The sequence below is a fragment of the Carassius carassius genome, chromosome 4 (genome assembly GCF_963082965.1).
Source record: "Carassius carassius chromosome 4, fCarCar2.1, whole genome shotgun sequence".
NCBI classification, from domain to species: domain Eukaryota; kingdom Metazoa; phylum Chordata; class Actinopteri; order Cypriniformes; family Cyprinidae; genus Carassius; species Carassius carassius.
In genome coordinates this window covers 43,059,084-43,076,157 of record NC_081758.1, presented here as the reverse complement: position 1 = coordinate 43,076,157, position 17,074 = coordinate 43,059,084, and the positions used below count along the sequence as shown (strand labels likewise).

Genomic DNA, 17,074 nt, shown 5'->3' with positions numbered 1-17,074 from the left:
AACAAACAATATATCTACATTTTATTACAAATGCCTGCAAAGGGATCCAAAAAGCCATGTAATTGCTGCTGTTACACTTACAGGACAATCAAATCCTTGTTTAGGCTACTGACCAAAAATTTAATTCAAATATTCACTTAATCTTTCATTTTTGGGCACCTTTTTAGTGAAGTGAAGTGAAGTGACATTCAGCCAAGTATGGTGACCCATACTCAGAATTTGTGCTCTGCATTTAACCCATCCGAAATGCACACACACAGAGCAGTGAACACACACACACACACTGTGAGCACACACCCGGAGCAGTGGGCAGCCATTTATGCTGCGGCGCCCGGGGAGCAGTTGGGGGTTCGGTGCCTTGCTCAAGGGCACCTAAGTCATGGTATTGAAGGTGGAGAGAGAACTGTACATGCACTCCCCCCACCCACAATTCCTGCCGGCCCGGGACTCGAACTCACAACCTTTCGATTGGGAGTCCGACTCTCTAACCATTAGGCCACGACTTCCCACAAAAAAAAAAAATTTATAAAAGTGAAGTGACATTCAGCCAAGTATGGTGACCCATACTCAGAATTTGTGCTCTGCATTTAACCCATCCAAAGTGCACACACACAGAGCAGTGAACACACACACACACTGTGAGCACACACCCGGAGCAGTGGGCAGCCATTTATGCTGCGGCGCCCGGGGAGCAGTTGGGGGTTCGATGCCTTGCTCAAGGGCATCTAAGTCATGGTATTGAAGGTGGAGAGAGAACTGTACATGCACTCCCCCCACCCACAATTCCTGCCGGCCCGGGACTCTCTAACCATTAGGCCACGACTTCCCAAAAGGAAAAGTTTCCCAATTGCTCTAGATGACACAGCCTTTATAATTTCTTCAGCTAAAAAAACCTGCATATCACAACCCTTACAAAAATAAACCATGGTTTAAACAGAAAAACTGCTTAATTTCCTTGATCTATCTATCTATGTTAGTGGTGGGTTTAGATTAATTGTTTTAATCTAGATTAATCTCACTGTAATCTTGGAATTAATCTAGATTAAAATGGCTCATTTGAATTCTGCCGAAGGCATTCGGAATTTGTGTACTACCCAAATAATGACTAAAATTCTTTGAGAAGGGGTTTCTCAAGCCAGGTGGCGCATTAGACCAGGGGCTTATCTCCTGTTTCCAAAATGCATCACAAACTGCATGAGGAAGCTGTTCTACTATAATAATTGGTAATGAAAATAAATTTTTGGGTAGGTTTAAAACAAGAAAAAGAGCACCATTAGTTGAACAAGGCAATATAATATATGCAACTTAATGGAAGCAGAAAAAAAGTTCATTAAGAACTCTAAGATTGCTTGTAATAAAGATTTAAATGCAAAAGGCACGAGAGTCAACTGTTTCTGTCAGTGGTGTTTTAATATTTGCGATTTCCTAACAAGAAAAAAGGCTAATTGTTGTGTTTAAATGCTTTGCCACTTGCTTGAACAGCTTATTATACAAACTTTGAAGTCAAATGCATGAACAGTATGTTGTTTATATTTATTCAGTTTAAACTAATATCTATGACTATGAAAGATTGTTACTGTTCTGTGAATTTTTCTTTTTCTTTTCTACATGATTTGAAATATAAAATATAATGAACAAATGTTGTGTTTGTGGACTAAACTGCCGCTGATAGTGGACTGCAAACGCGTCCTGTGTGAAGGCACGATGAGTCCATGCTGCTTCTGCACCACACACCTAACACACACGGACTGCATATACACAGCAGACGGATCATTAACGGCCATATTTTTTTTTATCGCCCAATTAGAGTCTCACATTAATGCCGATAAATGCCCACCACTAACATATACAGTGTATATATATATATATATATATATATATATATATATATAATGGTTTTAGTTAAATAATAACCCTGTTGGATGTCTTGTTCTCCACAGAACCGCCGCCGCCATCGCTTACGGTCTGGACAAGAGGGACGGTGAGAAGAACATCATGGTGTTTGATCTCGGCGGCGGCTCCTTCGACGTTTCTCTGCTGACCATTGATAATGGTGTATTTCAAGTGTTGGCCACCAATGGAGACACTCACCTCGGTGGTGAAGACTTCAATCAGCATGTCATGGAGCACTTCATTAAGCTATACAATAACAAGACTGGAAAGGATGTGCGCAAGGACAACCGCGCAGTGCAGAAGCTGCGTCGTGAAGTGGAGAAGGCCAAGATAGATCTGTCCACCCAGCATCAGGCCCACATCGAGATTGAGGCCTTCTTCGAGGGTGAAGACTTCTCTGAGACGCTGACCCGTAACAAGTTTGAGGAGCTCAACATGGTAAGACAAGCTCCGATTTAGCAACAAATCATTAACAAAACTAGAAACTAGACTAGAAACTACAAATTTTTTTAAGCCTGATTACCAAAAAAGTCTCACCATTAAAAGGCATTATAGGGATAGTTCACTTTCAAATTAAATTTTGGTGTTTTAGCTTACCTCAAGGACATCCAAGATGTAGATTTCTTTGTTTACGCAGTATTTCCCATTTTGATAATTTTAGGTCAAACCGTTCTTGTCTGTGACTCATATAACGGAGGTCTATGGTCACCACCTCAAAGAGCATGCACAAGTCCAAATTAAACAATTCCCTATCGTAAGTACACATTAATTACCTAAGACACGAAACAAGCGGTTTGTGTAAGAAAACGAACAGTATTTATATCGTTTTTACCTCTTGTACACAACCAGGTCCAACTGATCTGAGTGCGTGAGTGCTTCTTGATGTGACGTGCGCGCGCACTCTGGCTTAGTCTGCGCAAGCGCAGAAAGTGCCGGAAGTGATCTCTCGCGCATGAACGTCACTCATTGTTTACTGTTTACCACACGATACACCATCAATCTGCACTGTCTGAAATATAACGCAGTAATTGTAATTAATTAATTTGTTTAAAATGCACCTTATAATCGTTGCGATTATAATAAATATACAACACATTACTCACTCTATTGACAGCGTGCCATTGGGTCCCTCTGGCATTGGACGTCGCCTCTAGTTTATACGTGGCCAGAGCCGGACAGTAACGGAGTACATTTACTTGAGTACAGTACTTAAGTACAATTTTGAGGGATCTGTACTTTACTCGAGTATCATTTTTGGGGAGTACTCATGACTTTACTCAAGTACAATTGAGAGGCAAATATTGTACTCTTTACTCCGCTACATTTCTATTAGGGCTGGGATAAACGATTATTTTTTAAACGATTAATCTAGCGATTATTTTTCCGATGCATCGATTAATCTAACGATTAATTTTTCCAGGCCGATTCGATTACGATTATCTCTCCATCGATTGACTACTAACAATTTATACATGTTGATTAACATATCTGAATGAACAAAAACATGAATTCCTTAACATTGCAATATATGTTTATTGCTCTTAAAATTACAAAATAAAAGACTGACTAAGAATGCATTACTTTGCACTTGTATACAGATAGCATTCAATAAAACCTTGAAGCCTTGAAAACACATAGCTTACTGAAACAAGCTTACTGAACACATAGGGCCTAGCTTACTGAAAAAAAGTTCTTCTTTCAGATGAAAATAACAACTTGATGTCTAGCATTCAATAAAAAAGGTCACCCAAAATACTTGTTTAGAGCAATTGAAAGAATACAGTAACCAATGTAAACTTGAGGGCTTTAAGCGAACACAGAGTGCTTTTCCAAAAAAAAAATTAACAGTGGGAACCAGCAGCTTGTCATGGAGAAAAAAAAAATCTCCGAATGCTCCACGTGAAACTTTGGCGTTCCGCCCTTTTTCTATCGTGTCTAATGATTTTGGTTAATATGCACGAGGGAGAGAGAGAGAGAGAGAAAGAGAGAGAGAGAGAGAGAGATCAAGACAGCGCTCGTGTAGTTTTGAAGACTGTGAGTGCGCGAGCGCGCGTGAAACTTTGGTGTTTTTCTATCGTGTTTAATGATTTTGATTAATATGCACGAGGGAGAGAGAGAGCAAGAAGTGTCGTGTTGTTTGAAGACTGCGCGCGCGCAGCCGGGCCTCTCTCTCGTACGCGCCCTGTCAGGCGCTGCACAGTCATTCTATTCTACATCTCTCACCGATCAAATAAGGCTTTGACAGCCGCCAAAAAAAAGATCAATGCAGAAAAACCCCTGGATTGGTTATATAACGTTGGACAGAATGTTGATCCGGCCATCGCATATATTCAGCGCACATAAGGTAAACGTTTTGCAAATGTTTTTGAGAGAAATAAAAACAGGTAGACGAATCGATGCGCATATTTTGTGTCGACGTATTTTTTGCGTCGACGTCATCGATGACCTCGACGCGTTGTCCCAGCCCTAATTTCTATCCATAACCGTAAGTACCCGTTACTTCTTCGGCCCCGTCCACACAGAGACAGAGTTTACCCTAATCCGATCTTTTTTTCCTTCGTCGCAAGAAATATCCGCGTCTACACTAAACCGCAAAACGATGTAGTATACATGCCAGACCAGCATGTGGCGCTGTAATTCTGTCACAGAGATACACTTAAAACGGAGAAGAAGACATGGACTTGCCACTGTGGACGAAAACGCCTATCCACTAAAAAATTTGTGTGACGGAAAAAATTAAAATCTCGGAAACCCTATCAAACGTGATTGGATAGTGCAGGCACCTCTGATTGGGAAAGCATATCAGCAATCACCTTCAGCTTTCCGCCAAAGACTTAATGACATTTGATTGAATTGAAATACAGTACACACACACACACACACATTCACGTGTGTGAGAATGGTGTTATTCAGCTGAAAGTATTTTCTCCTGCCTTTGTCTGTATGTCAATGTGAGAGGAAGGGACTTAATACTGTCACTCAAATGAGCTGAATTAAATTTTTCCTTTCTTTGTACACTGACCTAAACACAGCTGATTAGCTGATTTTCTTTAATCATTATTATTTTCTCTTCTATGCTGCGTGTATTACACGGTCAGGTTCAGAAATGTGTCAGAACATTGCAATATTGCTTTCTTTGCTGGTTTAGGTTTATTGATTTGATTAATGAAAAAACTGAGAAACTCACATGTACACAATTGTTAGCTGAATTTTCTTTTCTGATATTACACATTAATGTAAGCTGGGTATTTGCTTTGTTTTTGAGTATGCGGTTTGTTTAACACAGTCAGGTTCAAATGTGGGAGTAAAAAAATCCATTAAAACTCTAGCAGAAGTTTGTCAGAGCTTTGTCATTGTGCTATTGCCTTGTGGGCAAGTGAGAAATGTTAAATAAAGCAACGTGGTAAAAAGATAAAAATGACTTAATTTTACTTTCGATTCCTTTTACATGCTCCAAGGTATTAACATTAACATTTTTCATAAATCCGTGTAAGACATTTCTGTACATAAATGTAAGCACTGTGGCAGTAGTAATGCAATATTTAGAAAATGTACTCTTGTACTCTTGACACTCAAGTACTTTTAAAAACAAGTACTTCAGTACTACTTTTACTTAAGTAGACATCTGACTGTAGTACTTTTACTTGTACTTTATATGTACTTTTACTCTAGTAATGAAACTGTGTACTCTTTCCACCTCTGTATAAACTAAACAAAACATGCTTACAAACTTACTATCACTCTCTGTTTTTTGTGATAAATATAACTTAATTCACACCATATTTCTGATATTATCGATTAATCTTATCATATTAATTTTGATCGTTCACTTTTATTTTATATCCGTGAGTGCAGTACACCTGCAAAGCGTTAGCACTCGTTAGCTTGTCATTAGCGTTTTCATTCGAACCTATCGCTGTTTTCTTTTCTCCTCTCCTCTCTCTCGCTCCAGTTTTCTTTCATTTCCTTTCTTTTCTCTCTCCAAGTTCATCAAACAACCATAGTAAGAATATTTCATCAAGCACGGTGAGTAATGGCTTCTCCTGCTATTGTTATTTGCACCTCTTGCCACATGTACAGTTTATCTATCTCTGTCGCAGATGAGGGATTCCCATGTGATAAATGCAGGGAAATAGTTAAGCTGACAGAGAAGATTTCAGAATTAGAGACACACATCCAAACTTTAATTGAGGACAGTAAGAATGTTAGGGCTCTAGATACGGCTTTGGATGCGTATAGCTCAGGGATTCCTGTACATTGTTCGGTTCCATCAACAGAGCCCCTGCAACAGGGCAACTGGGTGACGGTGAGGCAGTGTAGTCGTGGGTCAAAACACAGCTCTTCTGTTCCGATCAAAACAACATTAAACAGGTTCTCCCCACTCAGTGACGCACCCATAGAGAAACCTGATGAAAGTGCTCTAGTTATTGGTGATTCTATTGTACGGAACGTGAATATAGAGACACCAGCCACCATAGTCAAATGTTTACAGGGAGCCAGAGCGCCTGACATCTTGGCAAATGTAAAAGTGCTGGCTAATGCTAAACGTAAATACAGTAAGATTGTTATTCATGCTGGCGCTAATGATGTTCGACTTCGCCAGTCAGAGATCACTAAAAATAACATTAAAGAGGTGTGTGAACTTGCAAGCACAATGTCAGACACTGTAATATGCTCTGGTCCCCTCCCTGCTTACCGTGGTGACGAGAAGCATTGCAGATTGTCATCACTCAATGGCTGGATGTCTAAGTGGTGCCCACAGAATAACATAGGTTTCATAGACAATTGGATGAGCTTTAGGGGCAGACCTGACTGGTTGAAAACAGATGGTCTTCATCCCTCCTGGGGTGGCGCCACTCTTCTCTCTAGAAATATGGCAAATAGTCTTAGTGTTTATACTTGACTAACTGGGGCCCAGGTCAGGAAGCAGACAGACTGGCTAAACCGACCGTCTGCTAGCTGCCTCACGTCACAGAGGTCAGCTAATTCTCAGCACATAGAGACTCTTTCACCTAGATATCACATTATAGAGACTGTGTCTGTTCCCCGAACTAGAAAATACAAAAAACGTCCAAACCAAGTTAAGATAAAAAATTTAATTGAGGTTCAACAAATAAAAAAACAGATGCAATATGGATAAACAAATGATAAAGCTTGGCTTATTGAATATCAGATCCCTTTCTACGAAAACACTTTTTGTAAATAATATGATCACTGATCATAATATAGATGTGCTCTGTTTGACAGAAACCTGGCTAAAACCTGATGATTACATTATTTTAAATGAGTCCACCCCCCGAGATTACTGTTATAAACATGAGCCGCGTCTAATAGGCAAAGGGGGAGGTGTTGCTTCAGTTTATAACAACGTTTTTAGGATTTCTCTGAGGGCAGGCTTCAAGTATAACTCATTTGAAGTAATGGTGCTTCATATGACATTATCCAGAGAAACAAATGTTAATGATAAATCCCCTGTTATGTTTGTACTGGCTACTGTATACAGGCCACCAGGGCACCATACAGACTTTATTAAAGAGTTTGGTGATTGGTGAGTTAGTTCTGGCTGCAGATAAAGTTTTAATAGTTGGTGATTTTAATATCCATGTTGATAATGAAAAAGATGCATTGGGATAAGCATTTATAGACATTCTGAACTCTATTGGGGTTAGACAACACGTTTCAGGACCTACTCATTGTCGAAATCATACTCTAGACTTAATACTGTCACATGGAATTGATGTTGATGGTGTTGAAATCATGCAGCCAAGTGATGATATCTCAGATCATTATTTAGTTTTGTGCAAAATTCATATAGCCAATATTGTAAATTCTACTTCTTGTTAGAATGTTGCCAGATCAGTGGTAAATAAGACTGTTATTATTAATGACTTCTTCTCCTCGCGGGACCTTGATTTTTTATTTATTACTGAAAGCTGGCTTACAAATGGGGACTTAAGTCCGTTTTCTGATCTTTTGCCACAAAACTGTTTGTTTTTTAATTCACCACGTACAACAGGCCGTGGTGGAGGACTAATCTCTATTTTTAAAGACAGATTTTCTTGCAGCCAAACTATGTTTCATGCTTATCAGAGTTTTGAACTGCAGTTGTTTACATTTGATCTGAATGGTCCACTACTGGTTGCTTTGATATACCGTCCTCCTAAGCACAATATACATTTTTTAAACGAGTTTGCAGACTTCTTGGGGGAATTTTTACCCAAATTTGATAAACTGTTAATCCTTGGTGATTTCAACATCCATGTGTGTTGCACAACGGACTCATTATCTAAAGAATTTTCTAATCTGATAAATGCCTTTGATTTCATTCAGTATGTGAATGTCCCGACTCATCAGTCGGGACATATTCTTGACCTTGTGCTTTCTTATGGCATTTCACTTTACGAGCTTGAAGTAACTGAAAATGGGTTTTCTGACCATAAAACTGTTATGTTTTCTGTTCCCTGGGTATCAACTTGTACTAAAGTTACTAAATGTGTCCGTAAATCTAGAATAATTACTCCATCTACTAGCTTATCCTTTTCATTAGCTTTCTGTGATGCTGTTCAAACAGTTGACTTAAGTCAGTGTGATCTGATTCCAGATGAGCTCCTACTTAAATTTAACTCGACTTCTTTGATTATCTTGGATTCAATTGCTCCTGTAAAGACTTTAAAACTTAAACCTAGATCTGAACCCTGGATTGATGATAACGTTCGCGCCTCGAGGCAGCTCTGTAGACGGGCGGAGCGAAAGTGGAAAAAGGACCGGCTCCAGATTTCGCTGGAATTATTAAGAGATTCATTATTTAATTATCAGAAGGCACTGAAAGAATCAAAATCAAGGTATTTTGCAGACATTATCAATAATAATTTCCATAGGCCCAAAACTCTTTTTACTGTTTTTAACACTGTTGTCAACCCAACGGTATCAAAGTACCCTGCTGTGTCAAAAACAATGTGTGAGGATTTTTTGAGATTCTTTGTTGAAAAGATTAATTCTATTAGACGGGGGATATCTCACCCTGATTCTGATCCGTCCATCTACTCTGTTTGTTGTGCAGAGTTTAGTCAATTCAAACCTATTTCTTTTGAATATCTCCAAGAAATAGTATGCCGGCTTAAGCCGTCAGGCTCTACCGTTGACATCTTGCCTCCTTATTTCCTGAAACAAGTTTTTGTTGTAGTGGGTCCATATCTTGTGACTTTGATTAACCGATGCTTTGAAACTAGTTCTGTACCTGATGCGTTAAAACATGCTACAGTATATCCTTTGCTCAAGAGACATAATTTAGATCCTACTGTTTTAGAAAACTATAGACCAATTTCAAATTTGTCTTTTATTACAAAGATCCTCGAGAAAACAGTGCTTCTACAATTGCAGAGTTTTTTAGATGAAAATAAGATATTTGAGGTCTTTCAATCAGGTTTTCGAAAATTCCACTCTACAGAGACTGCACTCCTGAAGGTTTTAAATGATATTCTACTTGCTGGCGACTCTGGAAACCATTCTGTGCTTGTGCTCCTAGATTTGAGTGCGGCGTTTGACACTGTTGACCATGCAGTCCTTCTTACTCGCCTGGAGCACTGCGCAGGCATAACAGGAAACGCTCTTGAATGGTTCAATTCATATCTTTTAAATAGACGTTTTAATGTTAATATGGGTGAACACTCATCTGAGTCAGCTCCTTTAGCATGTGGTGTACCTCAGGGTTCCATCTTAGCTCCGATTCTTTTTTCTTTGTATATGCTACCATTGGGTTCTATTTTTAGGAAGCATGGTCTGTCATTTCACTGCTATGCAGATGACACTCAAATATATTTGCCCTTAAAAAAGAATTCCAATGGCTTAGAAGCACTCATGACTTGTTTGACTGATGTAAAAGCCTGGCTGTCTTTAAATTTTCTTAATTTTAATGAGAGTAAAACTGAGATAATAGTATTCGGTCCTTCAGACTCTGTTAGTTCACCAAAAATAAATTTGGGTGAGTTATCTTCCTCTGTAAAACCTTGGGTTAAAAATTTAGGGGTTATTTTTGATGATAAGCTGAAATTTGACAAACACATCAATACTGTGGTTAGATCATGTTTCTTTCAGCTTAGACTACTAGCTAAAGTTAAACCCATTTTGACGAGTAAAAACTTTGAACAATTGATCCATGCTTTCATTACGACGAGACTGGATTACTGTAACTCACTATATTTTGGGATTAGCCAGTCAGCTTTATCCCGGTTACAAATAGTTCAAAATGCAGCAGCTAGACTCTTAACCAGGACTAAAAAACGGGAGCATGTTACACCAGTTTTACGTTCTTTGCACTGGTTGCCCGTGCGTTATCGAGTACATTTCAAACTTATTCTTTTGGTGTTTAAATCATTAAATGGTCTGGCCCCTCCGTATCTTTCGGAACTACTTACTGAGTATCGTCCTGTTCTTTCTCTCCGGTCATCTAACCAGAAGCTGCTATGTATCCCAAAGTCAAAGCTGAGGTGCAGAGGCGACCGGGCTTTTTCAGTAGCTGCCCCCAGATTATGGAATGCTTTACCTCTGTGTATTCGCTCTGTATCATCCTTATCTGTTTTTAAAACTATGCTAAAAACGCATCTTTTTGAATTAGCATATTCTAAGTGAGGAAGTGGTATTGAAATGTTTGTTTTATTATGATGTTTTTATTGCTTATTTGTTTTGTGCAATTGTCTATTACAATATGTGCAGCACATTGGACAACCTCGGTTGGGATAAATGGTGCTATATAAATAAAAAAATATATAAATTTGACATTGTTACAAGTATGGAAGAACCATCACTTCTACCACAAAAGACTGCTTTTTAAGTTATCTTCCTGATTTATCCAAATTCCTTAGCATATCCAAAACCTCAGAACAACTCGATGATGTAACAGAAACTATGGACTCTCTATTTTCTAGCACTTTAAATACAGTTGCTCCTTTACGCTTAAGGAGGGTTAAGGAAAACAGTTTGACACCATGGTATAATGAGTATACTCGCACCCTAAAGAGAGCAGCCTGAAAAATGGAGCGCAGCTGGAGGAAAACAAAACTAGAGGTATTTTGTTTTCCTTGGCGGGAAAGTAACCTATCCTACAGAAAAGCATTAAAAACTGCTAGATTCGATTACTTTTAGAAGAAAACAAACATAACCCCAGGTATTTGTTCAATACAGTGGCTAAATTAACGAAAAATAAAGCCTCAACAAGTGTTGACATTTCCCAACACCACAGCAGTAATGACTTTATGAACTACTTTACTTCTAAAATCGATACTATTAGAGATAAAATTGCAACCATTCAGCCGTCAGCTACAGTATCGCATCAGACGATGCGCTATCAACCCCCTGAGGAACAGTTCCACTCATTCTCTACTATAGGAGAGGAAGAATTGTATAAACTTGTTAAATCATCTAAACCAACAACATGTATGTTAGACCCTATACCATCTAAGCTCCTAAAAGAGGTGCTTCCAGAAGTCATAGATCCTCTTCTGACTATTATTAATTCCTCATTGTCATTAGGATATGTACCCAAAACCTTCAAACTGGCTGTTATTAAGCCTCTCATCAAAAAAAACACAACTTGACCCCAAAGAACTAGTTAATTATAGACCAATCTCGAATCTTCCTTTTCTGTCCAAGATACTAGAAAAGGTGGTATCCTCACAATTATATTCCTTCTTAGAGAAAAATGGTATATGTGAGGATTTCCAGTCAGGATTTAGACCGTATCATAGTACTGAAACTGCTCTCCTTAGAGTTACAAATGATCTGCTTTTATCATCTGATCGTGGGTGTATCTCTCTATTAGTTTTATTGGATCTTAGTGCTGCGTTTGACACAATTGACCACGACATTCTTTTGCATAGACTTGAACACTTTGTTGGCATTAATGGAAGTGCATTAGCATGGTTTAAATCGTACTTATATGACCGCCATTAGTTCGTAGCAGTGTATGAAGATGTATCATATCGATCACAAGTGCAGTATGGGGTACCTCAAGGCTCAGTACTAGGGCCGCTACTCTTCACGCTTTATATGTTACCCTTGGGAGATATCATCAGGAGAGATTCAGAATTCAGGCTATAGCTTAACCAAACGCATTCTATATGAGAAAAATCAGATAAACACGACATTACAATGTATGATTGCACAAAAGGTAAATGCACAAGAGAACTTAACTGTGCTAGTCATGTGGATCCATTGTGGATTCGCTCTTCCCTTAACAACACACTAAAACATGAGCGAACATAGACGTGGTTGACTCTTAACTTTTATAAAGAAAATCTCTTTGGATTTGAGACTTTAGTCTTTGGAACCTTTCAGATCTTCTTTATCCACCAAGACCTTGTAACACTCCAAAGAGAAAGGAAAATTTGAAATCAAATTTTTTTATTACTGTGATGGGGCACACCTGAAGGAAATGGAGCCTCATCACCACCGCTGTTTAAAAGCCCAACGCGCCTCTCTTCAGAGACCGTCTCTTCCCTGCTGAATGCACACAGGTATCCTCGTGGGTCCAGGAAGGGTGCGTTGAGGGATTCCCGCGCCACTCTAGACATGAGCTGCCAGACCCGCGATCCGGATGAGAACCACACCCGTTTACACGGCCGATGGGCCAGGATGCCAGCCCATCCATCCCCTGCAAGGACCGCGGCCAACGGGAAGGATGCAGCTGCTAGAAGAAACCGCCACCCCACGTATCCCCCCCCCACCCCCAAAGAGGGGAGCGCATGTGGCCGCCGGACTCATGCCTCTTACCTGGACCCTTCCTCCATGAACACTGCCCGACCCACACAAACCCCGCAGCACAATGAGGACACCAGATTCCCTGTTGTTTTGGACACTTTGGAGGAATCCCCACCCCGCCCACTCCGACCGTTTGGAGCCTGGTTGAGGAGGGTAGCACTCCCGTGTGGGCAGCGCCCTGATGACGGGGATGTCGCTTGGGAGGGGGGGATGTGATGAGTCAGCTGACTCCTCCCTGATTATCATCGGCACCCCGTCTTACATCGTCGCCCTTCACCAGGCTCCCGACAGGAGTGGGTGTGTGAGAGAGGAGGTGCGCTGGATGAATAGGGTTTTTTCCCTGTGCATGCACACTGGTGTCCTCGTGTGTCCAGGAAGGGTGCGTTGAGGGATTCCTGTGCCAATCGAGAATCAAGCTGCCGGACCCATGATCCAGATGAGAACCACACCCGTTTACACGGCCGACGTGCCAGGATTCCGGGCCGTCCATCCCCTGCAATCACCATGGGCAACGAGAAGGATCCCGCTAGAAGAAGCCGCCGCCCCTTACCCGAACCCTTCCTCCATGAACACTGTCCGACCCACACGAACCCCGCAGCACAATGATGACATCAGATTCCCTGTTGTTTTGGACACTTTTTTCCCTTTGGCCACTTTTATTTCAATTCAATTCAATTCAATTCAAGTTTATTTGTATAGCGCTTTTAACAATACAAATCATTACAAAGCAACTTTACAGAAAATTGTTTCTACAATATTTAGTAGTAGCTAGTAGTTTGTGCACGTTTGACAGGATTTTAGAAAAATAAAAATAATAATAATAATAATACAAGACGTAGTCAGCTAGATGATGAACTATCAATATTATTAATTAATAGTAATTATAGGATGCAGTCACACATGTAGCAATAATTGTTAGTTCTGTTTGTTGATTCAAGGTTAGGATCATCTGGGGTCCTCTGAGGGTCAGCATCATCTCTTCTCAGGTGTTCTGGATCCAGACTGGAGCTTGTGTAAATCCTAGTTACCACGTGATGTAAATCCCGTGGCAAAACATAGAAACAAAATAGAGACATCATTAGCATAGCTGCTGATCCAACAAAGTAAAATTAGTTTAACCCAAGCTAAAGAATAAAAATGCAGATGCAACTACACTCACAATTTAAGAGATACATTATTCGAATGCTTGGCGAAAGAGATGCGTTTTTAATCTAGATTTAAACAGAGAGAGTGTGTCTGAACCCCGAACATTATCAGGAAGGCTATTCCAGAGTTTGGGAGCCAAATGTGAAAAAGCTCTACCTCCTTTAGTGGACTTTGCTATCCTAGGAACTACCAAAAGTCCAGCGTTTTGTGACCTTAGGGTGCGTGATGGGTTGTAGCGTGGTAGAAGGCTAGTTAGGTACGCAGGAGCTAAACCATTTAGAGCCTTATAGGTAAGTAATGATAATTTGTAACAGATACGGAACTTAATAGGTAGCCAGTGCAGAGACTGTAAAATTGGGGTAATATGATCATATTTTCTTGACCTGGTAAGGACTCTAGCTGCTGCATTTTGGACTACCTGTAGCTTGTTTATTGACGAAGCAGGACAACCACCTAGAAGTGCATTACAATAGTCCAGTCTAGAGGTCATGAAAGCATGAACTAGCTTTTCTGCATCAGAAACAGATAACATGTTTCGTAGCTTGGCAATGTTTCTAAGATGGAAGAATGCGGTTTTTGTAACATTGGAAATATGATTTTCAAAAGACAAATTGCTGTCTAATAAAACACCCAGATTTCTGACTGTAGAGGAAGTAACAGTACATCCGTCTAGTTGCAGATTGTAATCTACAAGATTCTGTGTGGTGTTTTTTGGTCCAATAATTAATATCTCTGTCTTATCCGAATTTAATTGGAGAAAATTATTTGTCATCCAATCTTTTACATTTTTAACACACTCTGTTAGCTTAGATAATTGGGAAGTTTCATCTGGTCTCGTTGAAATATATAGCTGAGTATCATCAGCATAACAGTGGAAGCTAATTCCGTATTTTCTAATAATATTACCAAGGGGCAACATGTATATTGAAAATAGAAGGGGACCTAGGACGGATCCTTGTGGCACTCCATATTTTACTGATGATAAATGAGATGACACCCCATTTAAGTAAACAAAATGGTAGCGATCGGACAGGTAGGATCTAAACCATCTTAGAGCCTGCCCTTGAATACCTGTATAGTTTTGTAATCGATCTATGAGTATGTCATGATCTATGGTGTCGAACGCAGCACTAAGATCAAGTAGGACTAGAAATGAGATGCAGCCTTGATCTGACGCAAGAAGCAGGTCATTTGTAATTTTAACAAGTGCAGTTTCTGTGCTATGGTGGGGCCTAAAACCTGACTGAAATTCTTCATACAGATCATTTTTATGCAGGAAGGTGCTCAATTGAGCAGACACAACTTTTTCTAAAATTTTAGACATAAATGGAAGATTTGAAATAGGCCTATAATTTGCCAGTACACTAGGATCTAGTTTTGGTTTCTTAATAAGAGGCTTGATAACCGCCAGCTTGAATGGTTTTGGGACGTGACCTAAAGATAACGACGAGTTAATGATATTGAGAAGCGGTTCTTCGGATACAGGTAACAGCTCTTTTAGTAATTTAGTGGGTACAGGATCTAATAAACATGTTGTTGGTTTAGATACAGTGATAAGTTTATTTAGCTCTTCCTGTCCTATATTTGTAAAGCACTGCAGTTTATTTTTGGGTGCGATGGATGAAACTGAAGTGTTAGACGCTGTAGAATCTACATTCGCTATTGTATTTCTAATGTTATCTATTTTATCAGTGAAGAAATTCATAAAGTCATTTCTATTTAACGTTGGTGGAATATTTGAATCAGGTGGCGTCTGGTAATTTGTTAATTTAGCCACTCAGGTGGCGTCTGGTAATTTGTTAATTTAGGTTAATTTCCCTATTTTCCCTGATTTTCTGTTAATAAAAGCCTCTCCAAGGCCTGACGCCACGCCCACTGTGTCTGTTGTCTGCTCCTCCCACCACAATATGAAAAGTGAAAATCTAAAAAAAAAAAAAAAAACATTCAAAATTTTTTATACATTTTAGCATAGTTTATTGGAAAAAAAAACGTGATTGTGCCTGTATCTGTTCAATGCATGGAAAATAACCATAGATTGTAAAAAAAACATGGACATAGTTTCTGCGACTTCACTCCCTAAAGTGGGCAGAGCTGACAGCCACCATTTTGCATCACTGCTCATCACTCCCAGATATTAGAAAAATGCGGGACATGGGTGAAGCTGAGGTACTTGGTTGCTGAAACCACGCCTGTCTATAGTGACAGCAGTGCTACCGTGCAAAGACATTACACCATAGCTTCGTTTTTGGGGGAAAAATTGTTATTCTTAATTTTGGGACATACAGTATATGACCTCCTTCATCATGTGTACATATATCTTGGAGAAAAGCCATAGAGAAACCAAGGCAAAACAAAGTATAACATGACTTTGACTTTGTTTTAGAATGCTCAAATTAAGTTAAGGTACTCTGCATTTGTTTAGCCGCTCATCAATATAACTGGTCCAGCCTGGAGTTATACGGTATTCTGCCTTTATTTTAATTTGCCTTAAAGTCTACCACATTTAAATTATGGTGAAACTTGTGTACTTTTATTGAACATCTATCGGCACTTCTTTAGACAAACCAATAAGATGGCAATCTAGCAAACTGCTCCATATAATAAAGCAAAGTTTATATATATATATATATATATATATATATATATATATATATATATATATATATATATATATATATATATATATATATATATTTATTTTATTTATTTATTTATTTATTTTTATAATGCAGATGCCAGTTGTCAGTGTGGGGCTGCCCAATTCCACACATGTGAGGAGTCAAATGCCATGACAGCGTATCACATAAAATCAGTAACTGTTCGAAATTAAATCCGTTTCCTACCTGTTCCTGTAACTCGATAAAAACCATTGCAATGAATGCAATTTAACTCACAATCATTCTGTGCATTATTCTTGCTGGCGTTCACATCAATCCACAAGTCGTTCTTATAGGTTAAGCTATTTTCATTCAGTCCGATGTAAAAACAATAGGGTAAATATGTCTTGCATCCTTTAATGTTAGCAACCTGTATGGTTGTTACGGTCAGAAGAAAATGACCTAGCCAATGATCACTAGATTTTATAAAGATGTTATTACATACAGTATAATGATTCTGTAAATGGTGATCAGCACCGAAATATTGTATATAATGTGGAAATTACTGCCTTTTGCCTTGGCTTGACATTTAACTTTTTGCAGACAGTGCAAAGGCAGAGTACTTACAATAACTAAAAAATAGCAGTAAAAATCAAATTTGAGATCATTTACATTAAAACATC

At 39.1% G+C, this 17,074-nt stretch overlaps 2 protein-coding genes across 2 annotated transcripts in view; both read left to right on the top strand.

The window, feature by feature from the left end:
* LOC132140099 (endoplasmic reticulum chaperone BiP-like) overlaps nucleotides 1–17,074 on the top strand; it is a 182,972-nt gene that overhangs the window by 114,934 nt on the left and 50,964 nt on the right. The gene's annotated exons all lie outside the window — the stretch shown is intronic.
* The window catches only part of LOC132140100 (endoplasmic reticulum chaperone BiP-like), a 51,273-nt gene that overhangs the window by 14,478 nt on the left and 19,721 nt on the right, over nucleotides 1–17,074 (top strand). The window contains exon 5 of the mRNA XM_059548925.1: nucleotides 1,941–2,331. Within this exon, the coding sequence (XP_059404908.1) occupies nucleotides 1,941–2,331 (391 nt within the window). The remainder of the gene's footprint in view (nucleotides 1–1,940; nucleotides 2,332–17,074) is intronic.